The 27,014-nt window shown below is 44.3% G+C and overlaps 2 protein-coding genes across 2 annotated transcripts in view; both read right to left on the bottom strand.

Moving 5' to 3' along the window:
- unc5db (unc-5 netrin receptor Db) overlaps positions 1–1,483 on the bottom strand; it is a 75,220-nt gene extending 73,737 nt beyond the window's left edge. Inside the window, exons 1-2 of the mRNA XM_071911512.2 lie at positions 1,458–1,483; positions 822–892 (exon numbers count right to left, since the gene is read on the bottom strand). Coding sequence (XP_071767613.2) covers positions 822–892; positions 1,458–1,483 — 97 coding nt within the window. The remainder of the gene's footprint in view (positions 1–821; positions 893–1,457) is intronic.
- tm2d2 (TM2 domain containing 2) overlaps positions 1–27,014 on the bottom strand; it is a 178,289-nt gene that overhangs the window by 7,385 nt on the left and 143,890 nt on the right. The window lies entirely within an intron of this gene.

Here is a 27,014-nt window from a genome sequence, read left to right as displayed (position 1 = left end):
AAAAAACTCAAGCTTTGGGAACTCATTATCTTGACATTATCTGAGTTTTTCTTAGGTTTGGCCTAAAGCTCCAAAACATGCTCAACATTATTATTATATTTTTCTAAGAGTTTTGCCTGTTAACAAATACCAGTAATGAATGTCAGAAAAAAAGAAGCCAGCACTGAGTATGGTTCAAGTAAACCGCAGTTATTGCTTTCACAAATTCATATGGAGGCATGCTAATAAAAATGAGCCTGTTCAACCAGAGAGAAACACTGCTTCAACATAATTTAAAGCGCTAACAATTTAATGGTCGGGGCATGTAATCCTGCCCCAACCAGCACCTTCCTCGCCAATGAGCATTCTCACTCTAATCAGCTAATTGGTGCTAAGATGAATAAAAATACAGCCCGACGCTCCCGAGCCTCTATTTCGCGAGTTGGCCGATCCGTTCCTCCGCCGCACAACAGCTAATGATGCGCCGTGTCCTTTTTTTCTTAACGCTTCAACATTCGGCACAGTCAAAAGGTAGCAGATAATTGGAACAAGGTGACAATCCACGCTCCATAAACCTGGAGCCGCGCTGTCGGCTGCTCCCCTCGTGATGGATGCTCATAAATATCAGCCTTAATGAAGGAAATGACTACGCCGCCAATAAGTCACTTATTTCCTCATTACGCCGGTTAATTTTAACACCGCCTCTTAAATGCCTCCCTCGCCCTATCCGCTGCCAGTCACGGGTTTCCACCTGACTTCACATGAGGCTCGGCGCGGCACAGCCCGGGCGGACCCCGCAGCTGATAAACGCCCTGGGTATCAATCTGCATACGGGGACGTACTGTAGACGACACAGCGGCGGCAGCGCCACTGTCGGATCAGGCTGGATGACAATGCCTGCGAGCCGGGGGACCTTGTCGAACACAAACAGATTCAAATCAACAGCCTCTTAGAGACATGCCGGGGCAAAAAAGCGGTTCATGGCCTGTTTGGATGTGCAGGGAAGGATAGAGATTGCACAGAGTTTAATGACAGAGTGTACAGTCATGTTTAAAAGAGGGAGATTTGATTGCTAAACCCTTCCTGAGGACATGCAAAAATAATTCACGTCAGTTTTTATTTTTGAAAAAACGGAATTCTGTTAGCATGTGTTAGCGGTGCTAGAGCAAATCAACAGGGACCGAAAGTAGCTTACAGAAACCTGCTGCCACTCTCTCCAAAATACAAACACTTGGCTTGGCAAGGGGGTCAACGGGATATGATTTGAAAAACACACCCTTTAACAGACAAACGGTGTCAAAAGAGCTGCTTGACGAATAAACCGGAGCCGGTGTGTCTCAACACTGCAATCCCACGCTTGCCACTAGATTGACAGCTCGCCTCGGCGTCAATCCCTTCCAAAAACCTGCCGAAATGGACAGTGGAAGAGAAGGGTTAGCTGAAAGATCAAACTGACAGTACCGCGCTTTCCCCCTCACCCGGGCTCCCCGACTGACTCCGGCATTACTATTTCACACAGCAGCTCGGCAGCCAAAGTCCTTTAAAACCACACATTCTTCTTCTCACATCCGCCAGATCACCGGGGACTTCTCATGGATTTTTTACAGGAGCGGAGATGGGTGGAGGGCAAGGATGAGGAGCGTCAGCACTGTGAGTATCGGCTTTACATGGTGAGCAGCCCCACTCAGCTCTGCAGCGGGAGTCCTCCTCATTTGAAAGGCAGAGAGTCAGGAGATGTCAGCCTAATCCTTGACACTGAAGGAGGAAGAGGGGCTGAACAAAAATGTAGCGGAAGGCTGGTTGGACTGGGAGACCGCTGTGTGAACCCCGGAATATAGGTGCTGAACACACTGAGGAGACAGAAACTCTGGCTAATATGCACACACACACACACACATTTGTATTACCATACTAATGAAGACCTTCATTGACTACATTAATTCCCTAACTAACCCTTTCCACAATGTGCTTAACCTTTGCCCTTACCTTAACCTAAACCTAATGCTAATCTTCCCCCTAAATCCAAGCCATAACACTAAACTAACCTTAATTTTAACCGCTACTTTAGTTTAAACCTCTTTCTTATGCTAATCTTAACCTTAAATCTAAGCCCTAGCATTAAACTAATCTTAATTTTAACCCTTATTTTAGCTTAAATGTCTTTCTAATGCTTATCTTAACCCTAAATCCAAACCCTAACACTAAACTAACCTTAATTTTAACTGCTACTTTAGCCTAAACCTAATTCTAATGCTAATCTTAACCCTAAACCCAAGCCCTAACACTAAACTAACCTAAATTTTAACCCTTACCCTAATTTAAACCTCATTCTAATGCTAATCTTAACCCTAAACCAAAACCCTGACACTAAACTAACCTTAATTTTTAACCGCTACTTTAGCCTAAAGATCATTCTAATGCTAATCTTAATCTTAATCCTAAACCCAAATCCTTACACTAAACTAACCTAAATTTTAACCTTTCCCCTAATTTAAAACTCATTCTAATGTTAATCTTAACCCTAAATCCAAGACCTAACTCTAAACTAACCTTAATTTTAACCGCTACTTTAGCCTAAACCTCATTCTAATACTAATGCTAATCCTAACCCTATAAACCCAAGGCCTAATTCTAAACTAACCTTAATTTTAACCCTTACCCTAACCTAAACCTCATTCTAATGCTAATCTTAACCCTAAACCCAAGCCCTAACACTAAACTAACCTCTTATACAAGTGAAGACTGGCAAAAGTCCTCACTTTGCAGGATTTCCCTTAATTTTCCTATCCTTGTGAGGGCATTTTGGTCCTCATAAGTACAGCAATACAAGAACAACCCAACCCAAACACACAGGCATATACAGTATGTCAGCATACATACAAGCACACATGAACCGACATATTCACCCCCCTACACACACAAGCAAACACACTCTGTGGCTTCTGCTAACGTAGAAGCCACAGAGTAAAATAACTCTGATAGCGGCGTGAGATTTTCCATTTTTTTCATTTACTAGGTGGTCTGTCAGACACGTGTGCCCCGGGGGATCAGACCCAGCGTGGGTGATGACTCAATGCGTGCAGCCCATCGCCGCCTGAAAGAGGAGAAGCCGGCCCGCATTGTTTACAGATACCCATTTGTAGCATGACATTGTCAAGCAATATTCGTCCCTCCCCACCCCCACCCTCCCTCCCCCGCCACGTACGGTTCTCAGTAAAGCCTCTTACATGGCCTGTAATCAATTCTAAAAGGTTGAATGGTATGAAAAGCAATTACACGGCACATGTGTCCACTGTCAGGCAGCTGGCGAGGCTGCAGCTTGAGAGGTGGGCTCCCCAGTGATTACAGAGCATAGATCTGGAGCCGTGTCAGTTATAGGTTGTTTCTGTTAGATCCTCCTGTTACACCAGAGGCCCTCGCAGCCTTACAGGCCTGATTGACTGAGACAGCCTCTGACAGTTATTGACAGGCCGCTGCACTTCCCAGAAAGGGCAACAGAGAGAGAGAGATAGAAAGAGAGCGAATGGGAAGCAAAGCTCCCATTGCGACGGTCGTTTTCACATCCTGTTTCTGCATAGCGCTTAAGTCTCTAAGTGGGAAGTGGAGGCTGGTTTTGAAGGTGTTTCTTACAAGGATTAGACCGATCCGGTCGATATGGGACGTTTGTTAAATATCAGATATCGTATCATCCACTTCTGATATGATGGAGGTACTTCCCTGACCACAGCTGCATAAAACATGCAATGAAATTGTATGTATTTATTTTTATCCACGAGTTTCCCAACCATTGAATAAGGTGGTGGTTGGGTGGGGGTCACCTGACTTAAGGAACCCACTTAAAATAGTTTCATTATCATGGGTTTTAATGGAGAGATTCAGTGTCCCATGGTGGTTTAAATGCTGTTTCAGAGGCTTTTCCACCCTGACAAGAATAGAAATCTGGGGGAAGCAGTGATTTTTTTGTAAATGTCTTGGAATGAAAAGGATCACATTGAAAGATATTCAATACAACATCAACATGAGCCGCATTCAAACCCACAACATCGCAGGTACATTACATGCTTTCTATTAATAGCCCCGGCTAATCGGCACATATTTAACCCATCAACGCCCCATCCCCGGTCCTAATAAAGCTCGGCGTATCTGCCGTCTCGACACATCGATAGGTGAGAAGCTGCGAAACTCCCAGTTGATCGCACACTACGCCTCACTTCTTCCTCCAGTACTGTATCTTTTCCCAGAGACAAGGGGAGAAATCTCCTATCCACGTGCGTTCAGGTGTTGTCTTCAGCACACCAGCCATGTCAGTCATTCCCCATGAATAGGTTTCATTGCTCTCTGACAGTTGGCATTGGCAGCTCGGTTAGGTGTTGATTAGCACAAAAAAAAAAAGAAAACCGCTGTGACTGAGTAGCAGCAATAACGGCAACCCCATAAGACTGAATAACACTTACTTTGCCAAAGAAGCTGCTGTATAGAAATATGAAACTAAAAGAAACAGAACTGTAGCCTCAAAGGTAATTACAGGTATAACACCACTTTTTGTCCTGTCACTTCACTCCAACAGGTACTTGCCAGAAAAAAAGAGGGGGACATTTTTTTTTTCTATATTAGCATTACAGTTCACTGAGAAATGGCTTGTTAGCATTGTTAGCAGTCATAATGGAGACCGATGGTTCTACCAGCGCGCCGCAGGTTCATCAGCATCACATTTCTGCCTCATGTATAAACATGAGCTGTCTACTGTCCTAATCCTCACAATACCGCCGAATCAATCTGCCCTTTATTAGACTCCTAGCCACTGTAGAAATTTTGTTGCCGGAAATACTGATGACACCGATTTGCATATTACTACAAAATCTATCACTCCCATGGATTGTCTTGTAGCGGAAGCGAACCTGGCTTTTGTGTATCACAGGCTCATCAGATAAAAAGTTAATCTCACGGCATGGGAAGGAAACAGACATAATAGAGACGGGTTGTCAGATCGTTTGATTCGCGGACACCGACGGTAGGCTTACGGCTTATGAGGTCTTGTTTGTTAGCTTGGTAAAAAAAAAAACGCAAATGAAATCCATTTTACGCTCTATCGTCCTGTATGTGATGAGTCTGAAGTGCGCTTTGTGGCGAGATAAATTCCCCTCTAGTCGTTTCTTATAGAGAGATGATTATGAAAAAGGCTCGAGATACGTTTCAGAGACGGTGCGTTCAATGTGACGCACGTTATCTGTAAAGCCTGAGACCGTACTCAAGTTTGTTTATGATTATGTTGTATGGATGTAGTGCCTTTTAAGCCTGTGCATGCCATTTGAATAACACAGATATCAATAAAATATCCCCGTCGACGCGTGAGACGGCGTCTCCCTGAACTGAGACAGTCGGATCCGGTTTGAAAAAAGGTCCGCAGCCCCCCCTCCTGAATGGAGCGCGTCTGGCTGACTGAATGGTTTTGATCACTCATTCAGCCTTAAGCGTTACCTGTGTCGTCTCCAGACACATTTCAATTGAAAGGCCAGAAACTAATTACCGACTGTGACTGGCCCGACAAAGCGCTATTTCCAACTCATTTTCCCTGTCAAACAGAGAGAGAGAAAGAGAGAGAGAGGGTGGGGGGAGGGGAGGGAGGGTGGATGGTGCTGGAACTTGTCAGACTCAAGCCTCTCTCTGCATAAACCTGCACACCAACCCCTCCCCCCTCCTCTCTCTCTCTCATCTTAAAACTCTCACTGTCCAGCGTCCCGGCGTGAGGAAAAGTGCACCGCGGCCCCGGCGGTCGCGGAGGTAAATTGAATCTCGGAAGACGAGAGGCGCACGGTCGGGGCTGATTTATTTACAAGCCGGCTGATAGGGGCCACGGAGGGCCCACAGTGGGATTCGGGGGGAAATGGCCTCTAAACCCGAGTTGAGGCGACTGTGATAAATCTTATTTAATGCTCCGCTTTACAGTGCGGGGAGGAAAAACTCAAGGTGCTTTGCAGTTGCGATCGTTCAGACTGGATTTACCGGAATGATTCTATGCATCCATGCAACATATACCGGACTGGCTCTGTTGGGTTTTTATTTGCATTTTACATGACATTCATTCATACATTCATTCATTCTCATTACCTGCTTATTCCTATTCAGGGTCACAGAGGCTACAGCCTATCCCAGCATGCATCCCAGCAAGTATGGCTCATTTCTAATCAAGTTTGTCAACATGAATTCTGACCCTTTTTGAGGCCCAACACTAATTTGTTGTCTTATTTTTCCTCCTCATTTTCTTTTTTTTCCTTTGCAGGTTATGTTTTTATGTATTTTTTTAACTACAGTTTCTGGCTAATAACATGTGGGCACAGGGACAGTTGGCTAACACTGGCACATTTACCCTCAGGTCGATTAATGTGCACTGTCCCTTTTTTAAAAATACATAAATCAATGAAAGTGAATGGCATTGGGGGGGAAGGCAGGGACAGGTCACAAGTCTATCACAGGGCTAACACCCCATCACAGACACTCACATTCATACCTGTGGTAACACAGATAGACAAGCACACACATATTCACACCTCTGGAGGATTTAGAGTCTCCAATCCACCTGACATGCATGTGTTTGGACTGTGGGGGGAAACCCAGGCGAACATGCCGATTACATGCAAACTCCACACAGACAGAATTAAATCTGCGCTAATCTCCGGTAATCTGCACTTAATCTGCATTTAATTTCTATGAGTGTAGGCCAAGACATCATTCCTATAGGGCTTGTGTGGGATCCAGAACAGTATGGTTATGTAGATTCATCAACCATAAATTAATTAGTCTCACTCAAATCCAGCAACAGCAACAACGATGTGCCATTTGATACATTCCAGCGTCGCATCTGAACGTGAGTCACGGCAAACGGGAAACTTTGCCACGAACACAGAGAACCGGCCGGGATAAAACAAAAACCTTGACCGGCTCCAAAAACGAATACGCCAATCTCACCGCAGTGAAGCATTTCGTCTTTCAGCTGTCAGCTCCATTCCATTGATTTATGAATATATCATTTAGTAATTGATTGGGTGGTGTGCTGGAGGCCCTTGTTAATATTTCACTTGACCTCTCACCAAATTGGAGTTTATCATCTCTGACAGATGACTTCAGTCCGTGAAGGAATGCAAGATGTGAAATGAAAGCTGTTGCTCCCTCTCGATTTCATTAAAAATGCAACACAGAACCTGCCTGAGGTGAGGCGTAATGAGCGGAAGCAGCCACCTGGGTCCTCCATGTCCAATGCATATAGGCTACTACATGATTTTGTCTGGGAAACCTCATATTCTCACTGTTTTATCACTAGGGGTTAGCATACACCTTTATAATTAACATCCAATTGGCAATAGGTTTTGCATACTGATAATTTCACATTTTAATTGGCCTTTGTATGACCATAAAATGTTAATGGGTTACACCAAGGGTATGTAATGTATATGAGTGAATTATGTATGTGCATGTAGTACTGTATGTAGTGTGTAGAATGTCTGTAATATGTAGTATGTAATATGTATGAATATGTAATATGTAGTATGTTCATGCAATATGCATGTGTAAATGATACATAACGTAATATGCAGGGGGAATTATAATGTAATATATAGGCCCACGTGCTGCCATCCATATCCATGAAAATGTGGATAATTCAATCTTCATTACCATCCATTATGAGCGGCATCACATTCTAATTTTGCAAAATGAGATCATATCGTAAGGAGGCGGCGGAAGAGAAGGGAAGCTGATAGGCTGCTGGTGAAGGATTCCCCCCAGCAGGGATGGGACGGTTACAACCGGGTAGATATTATCTCCTCTGACACCCATTGTGCAGCCGACTCCCTCCGCAGAGGCACAGGCCTGGAAGCATTGTTGGAATTGATTTAGTGAACGGGGGCCCAATCTTTGGACACTTTGCCGCTATTGATTGCGGGCTTCAAATCAGAAATTCGAACAGAACTCAGTCGGGGATTTAATTAAAACTCAAAAGAGGGAATGACTGACATTGCGGACAGGGTAGTTGCAAGAAATCAATTGTGCAATGCAAATGAGTTTCAAATCCCCCCCCTTTGTCTTCTGCTTCCATTATTTATTTATCTATTTTCCACAGTCCCTCTGTTGCATTCTTAACTGGGGGCACGGCTCTATCTTATTCAGCAGTTACGGAGATAAGCAAATGTTTTTAAGCTCATTAGTAAAAATGTGTGCCATTACGATTGGATTCCTGCCCTATTTTCACGTCATTCAATAAAGCCTGTCAAAGATCCAACTACTGCCAATATGAAAAGGGGATCTTTAACGGAGCAATCCGCCCTAAAACACTTTAACACTATAAATAAAAAAAAAACAGCTAATGGCGATGTGCCTTGCATTTCTGGGTCCATTTCATTGCAGAGAACCTGCTTCTCTATGGCATTCTGGGAAACGTAGGAATTCACTAACTGAAGTAGAAACAGACGAGGCAGGTTGAGGGAAAGTGGGTTTACCAAAAACGCAAATTACAACATTTCATCACAAAATAACTCTTGGAATAAGCTGAACATTACAGACTGATTGATCAAAAGCGTAGAGTATCCAAGGGTCGATTGTACCTTTAATGAACCGCTTCCATTGGTCGAGCACCACTCCACCTCAGAGACCACAGGAGATTATCGCATGTTATTCGACCCAAACTACCTAAGAGGTGGTAATAGGGCCGCGAATGCGACGACAATTCAATGAGATTATCGCAGGTGGCAGATTGCTAGCTAAATGGTCATTAGCATAACTGTGTGGGAGAAGTTCTTTCATCGCTATTACCATGCAGATTTGGACTGAATAATGTCCAGCGGAAAATGGGCCAGCCTTGACCCCTGTCACCTTCCCAGCAGCAAATAGTGCGTAATCATTGATAATTGGCAGCCAGCAGCATTTACAAAAGGGCCAGTGATTAATGCTAATTAAGAATGGAAAGTGGGTGTGTGTGTTCATGTGTGCATGTGTCCGCTTGAGCGTCTGACCTTGCCGCTTCTCATGCCCAGCCCCCGCGCCTTGTGACATATAGAGTTTACCCCTATACCGGCAAGCCTGACGCAATCAAATATGCCGTTTCAAAAGCCGCAGCCTCCCTGCTAAACGCCGCTCCTGCGCCGAGCATGAAATGAGGAAGAAAAGCTGACAGAGAGAGAAGAGGAGCGGTCTCCGGACGCCCCCCCCACCCACCCCCCGCCGATCCGTTGATGTCTCGGCTCGCTGCGGAGGACTGCCGAGTCAGCGCGGACATGAGTGACGGGCACGCAGACAAGAGTGAAATCTGGTTAAGAGTGTTTGGGAGTACGTCTCAAAGGCCAGAAAACAGACGCGCTTTTATGTTTTAGCGGCAGCTGTCAAACTGCAGGCGTGAAGGCCAGCCGGTACGCTTTAGTTACCTGGGAGCCATACTTGGAAAACCAGGATGTCAAGATTGTAACTGTTTGGAATGTCAGGACATCTGAAAATGCCAGTGCAAGGATCAAATTTAGTAAATGACAGGTGGGAATCATCACTATAATCATATGTCTCCTTAAAGTGGTAATCCTCAAGATCTCTCAAGTGTTTTTTTTGACATATTTGATGCTAAGCGCTCATTGCTGTGGTGTTTCTCCACTGCACTTCCCAGATATCACCTGTCAATTGTCTTTTTCCTTGGATTTTCTGTTGATGCAGTTTGAGTTTCTCTTTTCTTTGTCTGTTCAGCCATGGTGGCTATCACTGCTCATGATAACTACCCAGTTCTTCTTCTACTTCAGTGGTTCTTAATCCTGGTCCTCAGAACGGATATTCTTTGCCAATATGTATTCTTGTGCGTTTTTGTGTCCTTCGTACGCATTTGACATAATATCTAACCACCGAAGCACTATTCCAAAACTAAAGAGCGAGAAGACAGAAGATGGATAAAGATCCTGGAAGTTTACTTGCCAGTCGAGGATGCATAGGATGATGACTTGACCACTGCGATTGAGATTCATTGCGAGAACAACGAATCACGTCAAAGCGACTCTGTAGTCTAACAGTACAGACCCGGTTGAAACGGTTGGGAAAATGATTGTCTTAATTGATCTTGTGCGCCATCAAGCACACAGTCCATCTCACACTGCGAGGAAGCTTCTCTGTTCACTTTCATGAGAAGATCGTTCTCTCCAGGACAACTTGGGAAGAACTTTCTCCACAAGGACACAAGTATCGACTTGGCATTCTTGGATTTGATAATCAGCCCAGTACTCCGGGTCCTGAGGTCCAGGATCGAAAACCATTGTTCTATTTATTCCAAACAAACCAGAAACATAAAACACATCATTTCCAGTGCAGCAGAGGATTTTTCCGCAGGACAGGGCTACTAGACACAGGGTGTTAAGAACAGTAAATGTAAAAGCTTTCATGAACTGGATACAGCTTGAATCACTGCTGTGTTATATCAATCAGTGATAGAGAGACATTTATTGTTTATATGTATACACTTATTTTATTATATGAAAACGCCACAAATTATTACTTTAAACCAAACATGTTTTGGTGCAGTTATTTCCTTTAGTATGCACAACAAGTTATGAATCAGACAACTCATTCACTCCAATACATTTCAAACAACGCTGGTGAAGATTAACATTGCAGTGAATTTGTTTCTGCTTCCTGCCACCGCCATTCATCACAGTCAACCAATATGTTGTGAATACAGCGAATTCTCTGCCTTTGTCTTATCACTGCTGCTGCGGGGAATACCAAATGTTTTCACTGTGCTACGCATCTGCATTAAACATTATTGTGATCAAGTATGCCAATCCAACTGTAGCTGATGTAGAAATAGATTTCTGGGCATGCTTTAGGACAATTCCAGTCTCGTTTCCTGCATTCCCTCACTGTTTTACATCACCGTAGATCATTTCCCAGTGCTTTTATCACATTATGCATTTATCACGTTATTGTTTTTCAAAGTAATTTTTTTAAATAAATGCTGTCTAAATGTTATGAGATACTCTAAGCTGCAATTGCGTTAAATCAAGCTTTAATTTCTGTTTCATTTTACGGACTATAGCTGGTGGAAGCGTCTTGCTTTGGTTTGCACGTTGGCTTGACTGGGTTGTGATTGACAGGAGGCGGGTCCTAATGTAACTGCAGAGAACATTAGCTATTGGTTGAAAGATTTATTTTGGAGGGGAAAACGTGGAAATCGGACATCCGGAAGCGGTATCTTGGCTTTTCCTGTTTACAAGCAGAGACTGGATTCCCAAATGCGCGTATTAATATGAAACGGTGAACGGAACTTCTTTCAAAATGTAAAAGTTTATAGCTTGACATTAGCTTTCTGATGTCGTTGGTGTCTCATTCACGGTGATGGATTACCTTTACTGACCGATTTAAATGTCGGAATTGTGTTTTATGCCGTTTGGAATTGAATGGGAGTGAATGAGTCAATGAATGAATGAATCAATCACTTGGACCCAGGATCCCTAACCGGCACTAATAACTTGAACTCTTGACCTTTGACTCTTGACTATTGCACAGGGATACTATGCACCTCAGGAATATATCCATGGAACTATCCGAATTGCATTTATTATTTGCATTTATTTGCATTATTATCTGTATTATCTCTATTGTTGTATATTATGTTCACTACCTTTATTCTATGTTAGTAGCTATTTCCTTTATTTCTTTATTACTTGTACTTGACATACTTTACCTCTTTGGTATTGTCCTTCAATTGCTGCTGTGGCACCTGAATTTCCCCAAGGGGATCAATAAGTGCTATCTTATCTTATCTTATCTTATCTTATCTTATCTTATCTTATGAGTCCGAGAGGTTTGGCAAAACTGATTAAAAAAATATCTTTAATTGTGGCGCATGCCTGTAAAAACAGTCAGAATTAAGATTGTAGGGATTTGCCCTTTAGGAAACAACCAAGAAACACAGAAGTCACTGGCCTGGACAAATCCTGTATTATATTCTGAAATTGATTGTTTCCGGTTTCAGTCTATTATCCACTCAATGTTCCTCGGTCTCGTCCCATAGATTGTATACACTATCCACCAGAAAACATTGAACTCCCTCTGTCAAAATTCCAGCTTGGACTTGTCATCTTTGACCTTCACGCCGGTTCAGCTTACCACTTCATGTCATGGAGAGTGGCAGCCATGCTATGATGAACAATCTGTGTCTGAAACTGCCTTTTAAAGCAGTTTTTAGGCCAGAAACTCGGAGAATGGGATTTTTCTACCATGACAGACAAAGATGTTCTCGAGACAGGGCTTTAAAGGCCTTAGTAAAAAATATGCCCGCCTCATGTTGGTCTGGACAGCTCTGCCAAAGTTTTTACTCCCTTTCTCTGACGCTTAACAAGAGCCAGGAGAGGATCCTACTTATTCAACATTACCTCTCCGCCAGCGGCCTCATTATCGCCCATAGAGAAGCTGCCGAAAGGGTATGGAGACAGATATGCGAGAGGAAGACATGTTTCCGCTTTGACACAGTTAATGCCGTGTTACTCTTTGACGGAGCGCTCCTTGAAAAACGGTACAGTATATGTATGTTACTATACTGTATATACAGGTGCAAGTTGTTGTGCATGTGCAATCGGAGTAGCAGTCTCCCCGGTAAACCGACAGTTCGAGAACGAATTTAAGACTTCCGCAACTCACCCACACGCAGTTTTGGCCAATATCACAATATCAACAATTTATCAATTCCGCAAATGTCCAGAGACGAGCCTTTGGTGGACCGGGTGGAGGAAACAAGAAAGTCTACACCAATGTTTGGCACAGTGAGTCTTGTCTCAGCCCTGTGGAGCTTGTTTGAAGTAGCTACTGATGTGCTGTTATTTATGCAGAGCAAGACCACAGAGACCACAAGCGGAGAGCTGTGTGACCCACATTCGGCAGACTTGAAAGCGCTGCTCATTGCCAAGTTTAACAGAGGGCAAAAGTACACAGAGGGCACGGCCGTTTCATCTAGGCTCCTAGTCCTATGCTGCGCGCGTGTCTAAAAATACATAATACCAAAATATTGTTTATTGCTATTGCTGTAAGCTAAGACCAACAATAATCTTTTCGACTATACCAATCTGCGAGTTCCATTATATTTTTGTGACGTCTACCTATGGTAATGGCTTCCACTGGACACTGCAGCATGGTACTTTTTTATATTCGGAATATACATACAAGTTGTCAGGTTTGTGCCAAAGTCAATAGTCACCCAGAATAATGCATTGGTTTGATCAATATTAGACTTACTCTCCACCTATTCTGCCTACAGTTCTGAATGCGCACCTTTAATTAATCAACTTGGGGAAAAAAAATCTTTGCTGAAGTGGTAATCTCTAAGATCCGCATGCTTTTTTTTTTTCTTGGGTGCTGCACTGCTCTTCCCAGAGATCACTTGTCAATCAAACAGTGTGTCCAGTACTGTGACGTCTTGCTCCTTGGATTTTCTGTTGATGCAGTTTGAGTTTCTCTTTTCTTTGTCTGTTCAGTCATGGTGGCTACCACTGCTCATGATAACTACCCACCTCTTCTTCTGTTTATTCCAAACAAACCAGAAACGTAAAAAAAAAAGCATTACTTTTTTTCCCCCAGGAAAGATCTACCAGACACCAGATGTTTAGAGCAGAAAATGGAGAAGCTTTCACGAATCACTATTGTGTTAGATCAGTCGGTGATAGAGAGTGGCAAAACAGATTTATTTCTATGAAATAACACTGATTATTGCTTTAAGTCCGGAAAGTATATTTCCAATTTCATAGGCTTTTTCCAAAGGCCTAAGCCGGTGTTATGCTCATTGCTGTGTTGACGATGTAAACCAGGCCTGGTTTTACCCCCTGTATGGCAGAAGCCAATGCTGGCTGGCAGTCAGTAGGGAATTAATTACACACTCACAGATTCACAGTTCTGACTGCAAACACAATGAGTTCAACACAAACAAACACTGGTCAGCATTCATTCTCGCAAATGAATAAAACAACACCCGTCATTATCTACGCCTCTCATCTCTCCTTTGTCTCAGCTGCTCCACTTTGCTCCGAATTTGCTGACAGCCTTTATTGTGCAGTTCAATATCAGAGACAAAAATGCATCCAATTTCTTTCTCTCAACGATCCCGCTGCCACAAGATGCTCAACTATCATTTAACTCTCTCACTCACTAATGAATAAATACATAATGTATCATCCTAATGTGAGGCATTTGCCTTCTGAATAGCACAGATTGAAATAAATTGGCTGCGATAAAACGGATAAAATCCTTTTTTTCTGTCAGGTTTTGTCTATGCAATAAACTTGAATGCTACTTAAGATGATAAAAAAAAACAAAAAAATGCTACTATCTGATGCACACCACTGTGGAACAAACAGCAAGGAAAAAATGATTATACCCTTACTTTCATTTAGCTCCCTTATAGGCTTTTTGATGAAGAGAGAGAATTCGGATTCCTTAAACACATGAAGCTTCATTATGGAAACGTTAAATGAATATCATTAGACCCATCCTTATTTCACTCAGCTTGATGCCATGGGAAAAGGAAGGCAAGGCCTTAATATGCAGATGAATTAACAATGTGGCACCAAGGCAATTTATAAGCCATTCCATAGTGCATTACCTTCGTGTTCAACAAGTTACTAGTGCAATACGTTGTTAATACAGAACAAAGCAGTCTTGTTAAAGATTATACTATGCGGCAACGTATGCTTCATGCATAGAGCAGGTGAGGAAATAGAGAATCATGTAGGAGGCAATGCTATTACCAGACTATCCCCTCTGCATGCCCTGCCAGGAAAGTGTGGAAGGGGCAGAATCGGAGACGGCTCTTTTTTTCCAGCAGAGCAGGGCCTGTGATCCTTGAGCTGAAGGAGCTTTGCTCTCCCCAGACACGCTTCCTGCACACGCAGCAGTACCGGGGAACTCAAGCCTGATTGGAGAGGACAGGCCGGTCGACTATGCCAGCGGAGCGCTCAGGACTCGGCGCGCGATGGCATCCTGGCAGGGACACCGGTCCGCCGGGCTCTGATTGGCAGCGGGAGCGGCACGGCTCACTAGCGGCACACCTGACGACGGGACGGTGCGGCCAGATAAGGCTGTCTTGACGCCGCCCGCATGACAGCCGGTCATAATCAAACATTCTCCTGAATGCGCCGCCTGTGTCCCGGGCATATATCTACATGCGGCTGCGAGAAATCGCTCTTCAGCGCGAACACGGCTCTCTCTGGCTCGGCGGAGTGACGGACAGCCGAGCGGACGGGACACGGCGGCGAACAAATAGCTCGCACTCGCGTGCCGCGGACGATCGGTGTCAAAAGCGGGGCGCGACACCCTGGTTTTGAAGCATAATGGCATTAGGGCGGTGAGCAGACAGCTGGTTAGAGGAGGGCGCGCCGAGCCTAGAGTGCATTATTAAGTGTAATGAATGTCAGCGTAGCGAGTTCATCCGACACATCAGGTGCCAATTATAGAGGCGGGCCCTGATTTGGTCCTACACTCAATGCACTGAGGAGGAGCTCCTTTGGCCTACCTGACATCTGCCTCATTAACTCGGAGAGGCAGGAGGAGAAGGCTAGCGACCATCCTCGCCTCCAGGCCTCCGTGGGCCCTCGTGGGGGCACAGGGACACACATTCTCCCCGCCGCTCCTCCACCGAGCTCAGTCTTTACCTATTATTGATGAGGTGGAGGGTGAACGGAATACGAATGGGAGACAGCCGGAGTGACATTTGGAGGTGATTAGATACTCTTGTGCACCATAGCTGGAGTGTTTGGCAGGGCAGTTCATTCATTAGTCAACACTGAATAGTGCTTCAAATCTTCACGCATAAAGAGGTAAATAAAGCATTCATGGATATCATTGCCTCGGGCAGCCGGAGCAAACACTATTGATTTTTCTGAAGTGTTCTAAAATAATGGTCACAGATGTGTCAAGACATTCATCAAACCGTCTCTATGAGCCAAATCCTCAATGCAGTAAAAAGCCAATATGCCGCTCTGTTCTCTCAGAGTAATCGGAAATCTGTGCCAGTGTTAGTGGTGACAGTTTAGCTATTTGGCACAATATACTCTCAACCACTCGCGAAAAAAAACAAAAAAAACACACACACACAAAAAAACACAAGCGCCAGCATTTTCTGTAAAGAAAAACAACATGTGCAGCTTTCATAAACTGTAGATTTCATACAGGAGTTTTCACAGGGAATAGGCTATATCGGGGACAGGCTGGACATAGATTGCACATTCTAATTTAAGATCGGGATTCAATATACCCTTGTCAACAGAGCGAGGATCCTCTTAAAGCTGAAGTATATTGCACCGCCAGATTTATAATTCCTCCCAAGTCCCTCCGCAAACCAACAAGCCTCAAGGAGCATGTTGTCTACTCTTTCAATAACATGTAATGTACTCGCCACTATAAAGTGGATTCTCCCAAGGCACAGACAACTGTCTCACAATATATTCTTGGTTGGCTTGGCGGCACCGAATATTAGGCCAATACATCACGGCGAGCAACAGCAGCAGCAGGCGCGACTATGGGGAGTCTTTATATCTGTCCTTAGTGAGCTTTATTAGAGAAGGGATAACAGGTCAGCTGGGAGGTGGCCAGATGATTTGACCTCTCCGGCCACGAGGGAGTAAGGACTGGAAAGAGACGGTAACTAATGTAATGGAGTGATCTATGCGTTGCTTCCGTTTTTACACGCCGCTGATCAAATAACCTGCTGTCAACAAAGGAATGGAGGGTGGGTGGGTGGGGCTGAAGGGGCCAGTGAAAGGGGAGATGGTGGTGAAGAGATTTCTATTGTGTGGAATAACGCTCACAGCACCACACGTTTGAATGACAGGATAAAGATGAGATCAAATCTGGTTTCGCTATAAAGGGCAATTCCAACAAATTTCATTTTTCAGTTGTTATCACTGCAAATTAGATGTTCTACAAGAATTTCGCAACATTTTCTATTCTGTTGTTTTGGGTTGTGAGCTCTCAAGATTAAGGGAAAATCCTATTATGCCATCTGTTCGAATTGACTGAGATGGTTGAGAGATTTTTCAATTCATTTTTCTTTTTTGCTCTTTTTTCCCTCCCGACTTTCAATAGTATGTCAAGTAGCGCAATTGGATGATGTCATTGCATTTTCCTCAAAACTCTTAGAAAAACAAATGAAAACCCCAAATGTCAGCTTCAGTGGAATTCCCCTTTAACGTGAACCGTAATGTCTAGGAAGGCTACTCACCTGATTGCCAAAGGATGACGACACAGTAGCAAGTGCATGTGTAAGAGAGAGAGAGAGAGAGAGAGAGAGAGAGAGAGAGAGAGAGAGAGGAAAAAACACCATTAGCCACAGTTAAATCACCTCTGTTATGATGGCATGCACATCAATAGCCTCGAGACGGACGGGTTTTTCTCCATTTATAACTGTGTCATATGATCTTGGTGCGGTTCTGAGCCTCGGGCGCTAAAACGCTGCATCCCGGTCTCAGCGGCGGTGTACTTCAGATGAAATGTAACAAGCAATCCTTTCAAAGCCCTTGTTGCTCCGACTCGCCACGGCCATACAACACTTGTACCATCAGCAGTCAGCCGCAGTGTGACAGGGCCTCCGGAGGTCCGCGTCCGCTGCCTCTCTGCAGCAGCCCCAATTAGACGGCTTCACCTGCCCAGTAGGGGATAGACTCAGAAGTCTCCCATCTGTCAGGCCACTGTCATATCACTCTTCAGAGACGGCCGGAGAGAGGCCAGCGGCCACACTGCCTAAAAAGCCTCGCATTTCAATGGCTCGCTTGAAATGTTCTACTCTACTCTTGACAGGGTGCTGCTGCTGCTGCCGAGGAAGATGCATTCCCCCCCCAAATACTGTACATCTGTTATGCAGTGACTGTCAGGCCTGTCTCGAGATGCTCTGGTACCAGTGAACTGGGGCTTGGTGGGGGGTGAGAGAGGGGGTGGGAGGGGTGGGGGGTGACAACTGAGGGCTAAGATGGAAATGTCTCAGCAGAGAATAGGCCGTCTTTGATGGAAAATACTTCAGACGGGTTTATGGGACGCGCTTGTGGAAATAGTTTGGAGAAGGCCTAATATATTGCATTGCATTACACTGCTAAATCCGCAGCCTGGGGTACCCAGAGTTTTCTTTTTTTTTTTTTGAACTGTTAAAGCAAAGCCTGGGAACCATCTCTGCAAGCAATGGCCTAGTAAAAGTGACGCACAGAAGCAAAAGTGGACAAACTGCATGCGGACACTTCCACTAAGGTCAGGGAGAAAACTAGCAGTAGTTCCCCCACCTTCTAAATCATAGACATAAGGAGTTTATTTTCTAGGCGGCTTGTTTGGCTTGAGGCCAACCCCGGGCTAGATGTGGGATTTCAGGTGGGTCTCTGGTCACGACCTAACGGTGGGAGCGTGCTCCCGAGGGCCTGTTGGACAATCCCGGCCAGTGACACATTGATGTATGAGCTCCAGTTTTTTGCTCCCGCTCCCCCTCAGCACTGAGAAGCAGGTGTGCTGATCAGTGCCACTTGATCTGTCAGTCGGATGGATAAAAATAGCCTTGGAGATTGAGCCGGGAGCGGGACTTGCCTAACTCTTCGGTGGAAACTCAATTGACTTTGAAAGGCTCCTGGAATGTTCTTGACCATGGCAAACGAGCCAAAGTCTTCCCAAGGTCGAACGTCTTAAATATGGCTTTTGAATTCTCCGCTGAGGAGGACGGAGGAGGCTTATCTTACCGTTGGGTATCTAGAACGGAAGAACTTACTTCCATGGACATAACAATACAACGAAAGTACAAAGTGCACAAACATAATGTACTAAAATAAATACTTTCAGAAAGATGTTCCAGCACTATTGAATAATGAATTATCATGGTCAGCTTGTTGGCTACTGCCCAAAATTGTATCACAACTTATAAATAATTTTTAAAAAAGCACAATAGTGGAACAAAAAGGTAAGAATACATTTGGCCCAATTTATTTTCTCCTATAATTTATCAGCTCATATATTATAGCCCATCACCATATCGCTCAAAAAGTTATTTTGAAAAATGAAATGTCCATATTGAGTCTGTCTTCTGCAGGTTCTACCGTTTGATGCAATCACCTTGTAAACAGATAAAGCAAAGGCCCGCTATCCAGATGAATCTAAGACTTCGTAGGTGCTTACTGGCTCTTTCTCTCCTGGCCGTTTACTGTCAGATTTACTCGGCGTATCCTGGGCTATACTCTCCTGCTGTAGGCTCCTCAAAAATGCATAACTTTGCAAGTTTCCTCTGAAGTTCCCGATCAAGAGAGATTGAGGGCAGAGACTATGAGATGGGAGGTAAAGCTGCAGCGTCAGCAGCTCGCATTGTGGCGAGGCTGAGGGGCTCCGATAGTGGTCGGAAACAGCAGGCGGCTATTACACCACATGGATGCCCAGAGTAATTAAATGTGCTCTGTTCCCCCTTCATGTTCCTTCCCCCTCTTCTCTCGGTGCCTTACATCTGCACGGATAGCTTTAAAGAAGTGTTAATGTCAGTGTTGTTTGCTGAGAACCTTCTCTGCAGGCATCGGTGCTTTATTCACTTCACAGTTAAAACACACCTGAGAAAAGGTGCCCGAATGAACATGCATGTTAAGGGCCGCATGATTAAGTCCTCCATTAAGTCCTCAAGTGAATTAGTTATGTTGTAGTTACGTTCCCTTTGACTGAGTTCACTTTTAATGAGCAATTCTCCATTTCATTTCCACTTGACATGGCTCCTATCTAACTTTGTCAAAGGTACAAAATGAGGTGCTAAAAAGAAGCTTGTCTCATTAGCTAGCCACTTGTGCCGGTCCCACCCGGCAACCACCGTTTCAAATATTGAAGCTATTATTATGATCACTCTCACCATTAAAATAAAAGCAAGGCAATGGGCCATTTAATGCGATTTCCTAAGTAAACACCTCGGAAAGCACATTAAAAAGGAGAGCCAGGCTCGGCAGGTGGCTAGCTTATATGTTTTGGCTGACAAACGGGAGCGGCGGTCATCACAGTCACTTCACAACTGAGGCTGCTCACTAAATCGGGCATTAAGCGTCTAAAACTCAAAGCGCTGACTCACTAAGTCCCCCGAGTATTTCATTCATAATAACTTGAAAGACAGAGTTGATCCCAGATCAGCTCTCCGGCTCTGAGGAAAGACAAATATGCTCACATTCCATCTAAGAGGGAGATTAACGGCATTAGCAGTAGCCCCTAAAATAGTCGAGAGGAGACAGTTGTCTGTTTCCTGTTGGAGAAGAAGAATACGGAGAAGAAAAAGCTGCGTCGGGTGTCAGGAGTGAAATGTCTGGGTTTGCGCGGATTAAAAAATGTTGAGTTACCCCGGGCGAGAGGTCCCAGCGTCGGGGAAAAAAGGATTAATTATGTGCATATGTAAAAGAGTCAAGGCATATTTTTTAAAGAAAGAAAATCTAGCCAAGAGGTGCTACATGAATTGGCTGACAGAAGCATGTTCCGCCCCCGCCAGTCCTTGGGCATTTATATTTAGTGTAATGTCTTCATCGCCGTGTGATGTGCAGTCACTCCGCCTCCATCAGACTCGATTTTAAAAAGCAGGGAAAAGAGGGGAAACGTCTTTGTATCGACTTTATTTTTGTTTCATCAGTCTATTCCCTTTATGCCCTGGGAGTATTCATACAGAAAATGCTGGCACGGAGACATTTTCATAGAAGTAGGAATTAACTGCAAGTAAATAACTCCACAGTGGAACAGCCTAGAATGCCACATAGTGAGCCAAGAGCTATAGCACATTGAGGGCACGAGAGCCCTCCCTCCGTTCTACAATACACGACTAGTCGGAATGGAGATGGCACAGAAATGGAGAGCACTTAATCTCCAAAGTTTTCTGAATGAAGCCCGGGGCTTTTGTCATCAGCTTCTTGGCAAGAAGTTACGTAAATCGCGTCCAATTGCTCCCGTGTCTCGGAAAATACCCCTCTGTCGCTTGCACCGACTTGTGCGGAATAAGTCGACGTGTTACTCCTGCTTGGCTGGTCGCGGTTTTTTAAGAGGGGGATGGGGCGGGGACAGGGTTGGGGATTAGGGGGGGGTATTTTACACGCATCATCTAAATGACTGTCAGGGGAGTCGGCACGGAGGACAGGAAAAATCTGAAGGACGGCTGCAGTAATCTCCGTAGAAAATAAATAAACCAAGCATGGCCGTTTAATTGCTGCCTCTGACTTGGCCTCTCCCTGGTCTTCGGGGAGCTGAGCTGCCGCAGAGCTGGATGGCCATCAGAGGGAGAGAGAGCGAGAGAGAGAGAGAGAGAGAGAGAGAGGGGATGTGGCCAGGCAGACTGAGAGGCTCAGGATTTAACCTGGCCGGGCTGGCTCCCCGACTCCAGTTCATGTGTGATTCATAGCCGTGATTTCGCCTTTATGTGTCACCGAGGGCATCTCTGTCCGCTCAGGCTTGAGTGGATAGAGATCTGGAGAGCCTCGTGCTCCCCCCTCCCTTTGATGAAGGACTGATGCGGCGACGGGGACCGACCCTCTGTGGAGAGGGCGTTGAATGAAACGATAACAGATGAGATATTGATTCAGCGCTGATTACAGCCACACGGATGAATGTCAAAATATTGTCACTGTCTCATCCTTCATTATATTATCACTGCAGGGACAAAAGGACGGCCAGCAGATTAATTCCATTGGGAAAGTCCCAAGTAACGGTTTTCATGTCAAGGTTAGCTAAAGTGACTTTACTGTACACGATGATAGACTTGGTATCAGATTCAATTAACTGGAACATGTTCGCACAAAGGAGCGGCCCTGTAGCTGAATGGATAGAGCGTGGTCCTAACATCGCCGGGGTTAAAGGTTTGATTTCCACCGGGGCCACCAGTACTAAAAATGTATGCACTCATGCTGCTGTATAAGGCACTTTGGATAAAAGCTTCTACTGAATGGCAGACGTCATATATGTTATGTTACTGCTCTATTCAAATCCCACTGTGCCGCTGAGATTGAGTATTTGCAGAAGCTATGTCATGTCGGCGTACAATGCATTTTTTTTCCTTGTGCTACTTTTTTGTAGAACTGCTTTTGTAACCGCCGCTGTGCTACTTTCTGTTTACAAGCCGAAGGCCTTGAGATGGTGAACAAAAAGCCCGGATCCCTCAAGAGAGCTACAATTCAGAGGCCATGCTCAATACGAGAACATAATACCGGGTCATTTATGGAGAGACAATGGGAATGGTTGCTATCAATTATCAGGAAGAAATGTCAACGGCGCTCTGTCAATAGGCCGCTTATTGTAAAAACAAAAACCCTTATGTGACATCTGCAGCAGCAATTCAAAAACAGAATCAGAGGTATAATAAATACAGCAAGTACAAGAAATGTGCACATATGCTGCACTCAATGTGAAGGCTTGTAGTCCTTGCAACTGGCATGCCCGTCATCATTATAATGTAATTATAGTACTTGTTATTAAATGTTAATGTTGTTAATTATATGTACGTGCATTAGTTGTCGATATGTCCCTGCGCCAGTGTCACCGAGACAAATACCTAACATTTATTGTACTTTGTGTTTCTCATTTTGATTTGTCTTGACATTAATGCAGAGACATAATGACAGTAGGGGAGAACGGGGGAAGTTGATTCAAAACACCAATGTTTTTTTTAATGTGTCATACTGTACATCTAAATCTGTGTTAGCTAAGGAAAATGTTATAATTTCCATGGATGCCCAGCAAGTATACATAGCAATTGCTATTTGAAATAAATACACATTTATTTTGCCGTAGTAGCACAAAATATGAAAAGTGGCTCCTCTTACCCCGTCCTCCCCTACATACTGACACTATATTAGTTAATAAAGTTGACTTGACTTATGGTATATAAGTCAAGTCAACTTTATTAACTAATATAGTACTTTAAAACACAAAACCAGTTTGTAACAAAATAGGGGGGCTACAAACCAACCAAAATCAACATTAAGATGTAAGGAAAATAAGAACATGGTCAAAAGCACCAAATAAGAGCAATAGAGCATAAAGAACATGTCTGACACATTGAAAGGCCAATGAATAAAAAATCGTTTTTAAGATTACTTTTAAACATTTTGGATTAGGCTGATCTGATGCTTTGGGGGAGGCTATTCCACAGATTAAGCCCTATCACCCATCTTAAGTCTTAAACCGGGACCTCGGGACCACCAGAAACGCCTGATTAGCCTGAGACGCCTGAGGGACCCAGCAGTGTTGTGTGAGGACAGAAGTTCCGAAATATACCCAGAAGCAACACCATGCAAAGCTTTAAAGACTACCGGGGGGATTTTGAATTCAAATAGAGTGTAAAGCCACCAGAACAGGAGTAATATGGTCCCCGTTTTTGGGGATCTAGATAAGAGTTCTGGACAAGCTGCTGCAAAGACAACAAGACCTCACATACAGTGCAAGACATGTTGGACAAAAGACGGCAGTTTCTCATCACTTCTTTTTTTGATCTCAAAAAAAGGTAAATGTACTCTATAGACAACATTGCACCAATGTGTCGACATCTATCCCTTTGCTATACAACAAAAAAATTACCATAATAGACTGAGCTGTCAATATCCAAAAGCCAAAGGGCAACCAGCTAGAAATATATTAGCATTCACAGAGACTTGGAATTTCAATAACAATCACAAAGAAAAAATTCTCTCCTCCGATATTAAGGATGAGCTGATTCCTGGCCTCATTAGTTATTCATAGCCTGTAACGTCCAAACATCTGGTCTACCAATGATCTACCAATGATCTTTAGATAACTGGTGTCGCCTCTCTCACCCGACTGCCAAAAATGGGTCACTGAGGCATGAGTCCAGCAGCCTGCGGGGTTTCTCAGCCTGCAACCCTGCATCCTTCAGCTGATCAGCAGCCATTCAAGGTAGCCAGACCCCCTGCCTCCAGCGTAAGCACTGGAAATCAGAGGAATCACACACCGGAAATCAGTTCAATCAGTATGATAATTTGAATACTCTCACTTGGGATTCGGTGTAACGGTCCAGATCAGCGGTGAGGAACGGTCAGATTGGTTGCTGATTTAATCTCCACAGCAATGCACATATGGAACAGCAACTTTCGGAGCAGAGCACTCCATTGAATAAATAATACTTTGGATGAAATAATCCCAGCAATCTGTTTCTTAAAAAATGAACAGAAAACACAGGAACCATACACCGGAACTCTATCTTAGAAGTGGGAGGGAGTCGGGAGGTGACGAAGCTTAGAAGTTCTACGGTTTAATGCATGAACATCTGAGGTGAGCGATGATACTATTTCAAAGAATCCTGAGTAAAGACACAAAGCCAGTCGTATGTTATACCGACTGGCAAGAAAAGTGCCAAGTCGATAGGATCCAAATTCTGAAATGCTTTGAAGCAAAAGAAAAAGTCACGGAAGAAAGTGCAAAAGATGCAAGGGGGTGTAATTCCCAGCGCATCTTCACAAATCTCTCCGAAGCCAAAGAACCTGGGAGAAGGAGGATTTTAGAAAACAATAAAAGCCCATTTGGACTATCACAGAGCAGCGCTTTCCTCGGAAGAGCTTTCAGAAGTCTGCTCATGAGCAGGTTGCATGTTGGCCGGGAATGAAACTTTAATTATGTTGATGCTTCCCTCACATCCCTCAGTCTGACCAGCAGGCAGGGCTCCCCCCTTCCACTGGGAACCCCGGGAAGGTAGGTTAATAGGGGTGCATGTTTGACTGCCAAGTAACTCAGGTACGCTTTTGTGGTCTAGGAAAATCGAAATCCTTGTTAGAAAATAGTGTTCAGGAAAAAGGAATGAGGCCAGAATGAGTTTAGGAACGCTACAAATAAACACAAACCCCATTTGGCACGATTCCTAGGTTAAACCATGATTTACAGCCGACTGCTATTGGTACTATGCATTTAAAGGAAAAAAATAAAATGGGTAATGATAACAGATGACTTAATGTGAGGCCATATTAGGGTCTGCAGAGAAACACAGCCTGATGTCAGCACTTCTAGCCAGCAGAGGTCCATACAAATTGCATTGGATCTTAAAAACAACTAAGAATTTTGCCTCCTAATGCCAACTGCCATTCAAGGCCTCAATCTAACATTGTTAGAAGGGGTGTAAACAATGGAAACGCTGTTTAAATTCACTGCTTTGGGCTATCAAAGATCGACACCCTGGAGATCTTGTTATTAAAGAACCACACTTATATATATGTATGTATACTCTTTTGTATTTCCAATCCAACATCCCACACAGCGAGTATGGATTTTATTCATGACTTTCATTACGCGCAGCTCTGGAAACCACTTCTACTCCATGTGCAGCCCTTCCCGTTATGAATGGCCACATCGCGCCTTCCGTCACCGTTGCCTTCAGCTCGAGTTCCCAGATACCCTCCTCTCTATTCCCCCTGCTTTATCATGTCCAGCCCGGCTGCACAAAGCATATCCAATGGTAATTAAGGTCAGACAATTAGATTCAGTCAGCCGAGGTCCTGGCGACTTAATAAGTATAGACAATTATCTGAAATTAATATGATAGATGCCATTGTCTTATGCTGCTCCGCTCAGTCAGATCTTGGCAAGGCTTCAGGTCATTATTACCGAGTATGCATCCACTGTATTAGTTTGAGTAATGACACTCTCTATGCGGCTGTTGCCGTTTCATCACGGAGAATGTGATTATTAGTTAGGGGTGCTATGTTCCCAGCTAAACACACTCAGCATGCACCAGCGGGGCCAAGGTTGATGGCATCACTGCGAGGCTCAGAAACAGCAGGTGCTATGTGCTCGGTAAAGAAAGTGCATAAATAAGCTGCAACCAGGTTCCACACTGCTGTGTAGCAAATTTCCTCCATGACTTGGAGGGTGCAGTTGAAATGATATGGCAAAGCAGAAGTATAAAAACAAGCCGTTTACTTCTAATGTACAGTTTTACATAAAGCATTTGTATTTTCGAGATAGATTTTTTTTAGGAACATTGTGGGGCTTCTTCAAGTAGCTTAAAATCTCAAAGGAAATCACAATCCTCCAAACTACATTATACATTCAGGTTCAGGAGTTTGTAGAGCGATTTGCACTACAGTGTTCACTGTTTCCTAGCAGATTTAGCTTCTGACACCTGTTGTCACACCGCGGTTCTACCATCTGGTACCCAATAACATCCGAAAAAGCTATTCCTTGAGGACGGCAAAAAAAAGGTATTGAGGGACATATTGCTGCAGCTGGCTTGGTCTTATAATGAGTGCTGTCAGGGATTTGCAGCGCTGAACTTTGCGCCCTGATCTGTGGCGGGTCACCATCGAGTTCATATCAATAATTCATCAACTCCCTTCCCTGTTATGAAACAAATCTTGTTAGGAAGTCCTGCCAGCACTGTCTCCGTCTCACCCGACTTTATTTGTAACTCTCCCTGCTCAGAGCCGGGGGTTTGGAAAGATTACCTGAGTTCATCTACATGACGCATTTGTTCGGCGGCCAAGGACGGGGAGGGAAGCTTCAATCTCGCGCGTGATCTGAAGAATGGAGTCTCCACAGAATGGCTCACTTCTTCTAGGGACCGGAATAGATGAGTTCGCGAGAAGCAGATAGAGTGTGGTCCCTGCTCTTTATCCTCGCAGTGTGGCTCCTATACAGGCTTCCCTTGGTTCATTGTGAAACAACCTGGAGCTGTCAGAGGCTCAGCGGGGGCCCAGGGATAGAGGGCAGGGAAGTGGAACGCCATACCGGATGGGCTGTTCTGATAAGATCCACAGAGACTCCTCCCCCTCCTCTTCCTCCTCCTCCCCCTCCTCCACATCCCCTAGCTGGCGGCGAGTGACAGTAACCTTTTCCCGTCAATGACAGTAGCTAAAAGCAGCGGGGGGATTTGGAGGCATTATGTTTGACTTCTTTCAAATTAGCACCATTTTTTTTGTTGTCTTCTCCTGGCTCTGCCTATGTGTTTATCAAGGTTGCCGCGATCAATCAGTTTGCGGTGTTGCATAATTACACCCCTGGGGATACTGGGCAGATGACAAGCATTCTGTAAACACTTTACATAACGCTTCCTTTTT

This window comes from Centroberyx gerrardi, chromosome 8 (assembly GCF_048128805.1).
Source record: "Centroberyx gerrardi isolate f3 chromosome 8, fCenGer3.hap1.cur.20231027, whole genome shotgun sequence".
NCBI lineage: Eukaryota > Metazoa > Chordata > Actinopteri > Beryciformes > Berycidae > Centroberyx > Centroberyx gerrardi.
Note: the sequence above shows the minus strand (reverse complement) of the source record. Positions and strands in the feature narration are given on the sequence as shown.